Source organism: Loa loa (assembly GCF_000183805.2).
Source record: "Loa loa unplaced genomic scaffold supercont3.589, whole genome shotgun sequence".
Classification (NCBI taxonomy): Eukaryota; Metazoa; Nematoda; class Chromadorea; order Rhabditida; family Onchocercidae; genus Loa; species Loa loa.
In genome coordinates, this window is record NW_018108769.1 from 19,302 (window position 1) to 24,201 (window position 4,900).

General features: G+C 31.0%; 1 protein-coding gene across 1 annotated transcript in view; it reads right to left on the bottom strand.

Moving 5' to 3' along the window:
* Positions 1–1,510: 1,510 nt before the first annotated feature.
* LOAG_18858 (hypothetical protein) overlaps positions 1,511–4,900 on the bottom strand; it is a 5,225-nt gene continuing 1,835 nt past the window's right edge. Inside the window, exons 3-9 of the mRNA XM_020451519.1 lie at positions 4,328–4,439; positions 4,112–4,180; positions 3,907–3,979; positions 3,328–3,457; positions 2,942–3,039; positions 2,292–2,477; positions 1,511–1,793 (exon numbers count right to left, since the gene is read on the bottom strand). Of these exons, the coding sequence (XP_020304691.1) occupies positions 1,679–1,793; positions 2,292–2,477; positions 2,942–3,039; positions 3,328–3,457; positions 3,907–3,979; positions 4,112–4,180; positions 4,328–4,439 (783 nt within the window). The 3' untranslated portion in view covers positions 1,511–1,678. The remainder of the gene's footprint in view (positions 1,794–2,291; positions 2,478–2,941; positions 3,040–3,327; positions 3,458–3,906; positions 3,980–4,111; positions 4,181–4,327; positions 4,440–4,900) is intronic.

Below are 4,900 nucleotides of genomic sequence, written 5' to 3' on the forward strand. Positions count from 1 at the left end.
TTATTATTTATAATTATGGCTATGAAATTGAATAAAATACTTACAGAGCTGGCAATTATTAAATAATTTTCATTATTTCATCATCCTTGAACGTATAACTGAAAATTACAAATAATAAAGCTAACGTGTAAAAAAAGAAAAAAAACTTAGACTCCTCATTTCGTCGTAGTTGATATGGAATATATTTTCAAAAAGTTTGCAAAACTAATTCCTAAGGAACAGGGAAAAGCGGGAGTTACGGAAAGGGAAATTCATGAATTCACAAGACCGTTTAAGTAACTATTAGATGCAGCACATCTTATAATCGTTGTTAAACTGAAAATGAATCAATATTATGTGTTTCATTAAATTTCTTTTTTGTATTTAGGTACTTGTGAAGCTTTGGCAATCAGATGATGATAAAAATAGCATTCCGAACGGAATAAATATGTCTAATCAATCGTAAAGACGACCGTTTTTTAATTTCTTTTTTCTTTTTTTTTTTTTTGAATATATGTGAAATGATTAATCGTATTTCATCTGTTTTACTTGCAGTAATTCACTGAGTTTGATATTAATAGAGCTTTCCATAATTACATATGCTTATGTGACTGAATCTTGATTAAACTAAATAACCCAAAAGTTTTTATTAAATGAATCCCGTTGAACAAACTGAATGTCTACTATTACTTCCTATTTCCGTTACTGTACTACTATTTCTTCACTCTTAACTATCTTTCGATTTTATAAAAATATGGAAGTTGGATGATTTATTATCATTGTGGTTCATTCCCATATCGTTTTTGGACTTGAATGTAGAAGGCAATTTCTTTAAACTGAAAGGAATATTCGGATATGCTCTATTCATTGATTAATTGTATCTTCAAGTTTAGTGATAACCAAGAAATTCGGCGCAATATTGGTTGGTTTTATTTCATTAATCCTAGCACGTTATTGTATCAATATTTGAATTAATGAAATGTGTGTTTACGTTTTAATCACATTTACGTGCATCAGCTATGTTTACGTCTTCTTTACGTAGACCAAGAAATATAAACATAGGAAGTGTAAATGTTCACACAATCACAAGTTATGGTGAAAATATATGTGAATTATTTGTTGTGGATTTAATCCGATAAAATATTTGATTTGTAAGAGTCCAATCTTTCTTTACAGAAAATTAGTCCTTTTGTTGCAATATTGCTACAGGGAAAGTAGACGAAAGAAAAAACCATATTTCCTGGAGTGATCGAAAGCTCCATGTTTAATTGTTAATTTGGCAAACATAATTGTTTTGACCAATAAATTCAAGTACGATATTTGAGAAAGAAACGTTCAATAGGCAATACATTCTTTATGTAGGAAATATTTAACCGACTTAAAAGTTTTACTGTAATAAAAATCATGGAAATGTCACGATGAAATGTAATGCAATCCTGTCAAATTCTTGATTATGAAAATTTGCGCAGAATGCAAAAGAAGAGAAGTGCCAATTTGACAAAACTTGTTTCGCTTCCATCTTGCAACTTGTCCTACGTATGATAACTACCATAAATTACTTTTTAACTACTGCTGCTGGGCTTAAACTACTCTTTTATCAGACTTTCCACTTGAAATCAACACTGGAAAAATCATACTATCATTGAATTACGCCAATATAACAAACATTTCATCAACAAGTGTTTAATATTTCACAGCTTCATTTCTTTATGCTCTTACGCTTTTTACGAATCATCACACTTCGTTGTTGCACTTTTCTAGCGACTTTCTTTGTTTTCTTACTTTTAACAACTTTCCCGGATTGAGAAGTTTCCCTGAAAATGTGTGAAAAGATTGGAAGTAGAGGGCAGTAATTTTGTAAAAAATTCATAAATTTAAAAAGTAGTGGCAAGGAAAATCTTAAGTTGTAAACTGAAAAGTATTAAGATTGCTTTTTGCTTAATTGCATGAAATAGCTGTTTCTTTAAATCAAATTTTTAAAATCAAGCTAAGAATTGATTTTAGAAAATCGCTGAAACACTAAAAAAAAGTGGAAAACTGAGTGCTGAGGATAGCAATATTTACTATAATTCATTTTCGAAAAACTTACTAGTGTCTAATTAACTGACAACACAATTTATCATGCATAAAACTGGTATATTGCTCAATCCATGAATACCTCGGAATTCCAATCCCTTTCTATGCAAAAGAAAGCTCAGTAATAAATCGTTCGTTATCTATTCTTTTAGTCAAATAAGAAAAAAACTGTATTGCACTAATCATGACCGGTGTTCGAAGTGAACTTATATACAAAATGTTCAAAAACAAATCACCTCAGCGGTGTTCTAGTTTTCGAAACTAATTTCGCCTGCTTTTTCATTAATCTGTCTTCGGCCACTTCATTCATAAGTCGTGAGACAGCGCTTATTATTTCAGATTTCGGCACTTTTGCCTTCAATCGAGTTTGTGCTTTCGTAACCATAACGAAAGGAACTTGACCATTTTCGGCTGCTTTGAACCTTTAAAATTACATATTTATCATATTTTCTATTTCGCATTCCTAATAAGCTCTAATCTTTGAAGAAATGCGTTTTCCTATGATATCAGTTTATAATTCCGGCATGCAGATATCTAACAGATTTTACGATTTCCCTAAAATCCATCTACTACCGTTTGCTGAAGAATGATAAAGTCTCATTTCAATAGGCTTTTTTATTGCTTCTTCTGCATAATAAATTTTTGTTTGTAAAAACTACGACGATAAGCGAAGCATTGAGAAGAGCAAATGCTAGGTAAATTTAACTAACTCTTTCATGACTTAGGGATTTTCCCCACTTTATAGAAATTCTATTATTCGTGAAATACCTTCATTTCCAATATATACTTCGTAAATTATTGAAATTACCGAAATATATCGCTATATTTTAGATTATCAGCGATCTGTTTAAAAGAGGTTGAAATGAATTTTATACTGAAGATTTACTTTTTTGATACAGCATACAACCGCTTCCTACGAGCACTTTTTACGTCAGGTTTCTTCCCAACATCAAGCAATAATTTGCTTATTTCTGCATAATCAAACTGAAATATAAAATTTAAATTCAAATTAAAATTGTGCATCATTTAATGTGTGATGCAATTGTCACAGCCGATAATTATCAAATGTTCAATGTTCTGATACATTTGCAAACATAAGTCCGATTTAGGTAGATAAAAATCAAACGAAACCCAAATGACGTGTTCACTTGCTACATCGAAACGAAAAGAATGTTCCTGGCAGGTCTAACTAAAAATGAAATTTAAAACGCAATAAATTAGTAGTTATAGAAAATGCTTTACAAATTGCTGATAAAACTTTTCCAAAAATACCTTAATTCCTTGATCACTAGCACTTTCCGCTGTTGGTTCATTTGTTTCATTCTTCTCCACCTTTTCCTCTGCATACTGATGCAAAATTGACAGGAATATTTCCTGTATAACGGAATCAAAAAGATAATTCCTAAAAAAATTGAAATGAACAGCATTAAACTAACTTCCTACCATCGAATGAACAATGTAATAGAAGCTAGATATCAGATCTCATCACGGAGTATGTCGTCAAATTTAGAGTTTTGCTCGTACATTCTCAGGCAGTGGTAGTCTTAAAACCGTTTCTATCTATGACCAGGTAAGAAAACCAAAATTTCAGGAGTATCTTATTGTCTGATACACCGAAGCTTAAAGTGCTGGTGTGACAACTTGGAGCATATAGTAGCCATTAAAAAAAAGTTCACCATCCCAAACATCTCACACTGTGTTGACGGTGATTATCATTACAGAAAAGCTACAACTATGAAATTAGAATTTGTATCTACAACTATGAAAGTAGAATTTGATAAGATTCGCTTAACTTGCACAAACTACTACGGAGTTAATCATGTGAGTTAGAATGAACAAGGAAAAACTAACGATACTGTCCCATCAGCAAGAAGTTCAGCGTATGGTTTCAATAGTTCTGTTACCTGATCTGGTCTCAAACCACCTGAAATAAGTAAAAAAACCAGAATATATCAATGGGAAATTTGTGAAGAAAAGCAGCACGAAAATAATCGGCATCATCCAGCTCAAAGAGATGAATAAAATGGAAAAAATTTCTTGAGAATAAAAAACTAACCGGCACCATCCAATTCATCGAGATAAATGGATGCGAAATGAAATTTCAATCCTTCCGAAAATGATTTGTCTGAAACGAAATATGATGTAAAAAAAATGGAGTATAGATATCACTGAAAATCACCGAAAATCATGACAAGAAGCAGAAATGACTGATCAAAAGTTTTCCGTTGCTTCGCATATATTCAACATGACATTTTCAAGCTTTATATCTAACCGCTTGAAATAACGCAGTCTTTGAAAGCATTGATATACATATCAGTGATTGCTCTCTTCCAATCCTTCGAATGTAAGCGCATGAAAAGAGCACGAACAAGCCGGCGTATCAACTATAATCATTATATTTATTTTAATAAAATTCAATACCAAAAAATCTGATTATTTGGTTACTAGAACAATGGCAATATACCCAAAAGTGTTCAACAATTTTACCTTTAATTCATATTTCCATATGCTTCACTGTACATCCCAAAACAATGGGAAATTTTTATTTTATTTTCTTTTTCAAAATATCCATATTATGAAATAAAAAAAGAAAAAGGTTAAATTATAAAACTAAGCAAGAACGCAGAAAATTTGGAATGTCAATAAGATAAACAAAGATTTACAAAACTATAAATGACGAAAATATTATGCAAACATTGATTTAACTGACTTTGGAAGCTTTATTTTTGGTTACTACTAACACTCCCTTGAATATTTATATAATAGACAAAAAAACATTCTACTTTTCCCCGGAAGACAGAGTGAGCTGGAATTTAGAATTTCAAGTTAGTGTCTCAGATTATCG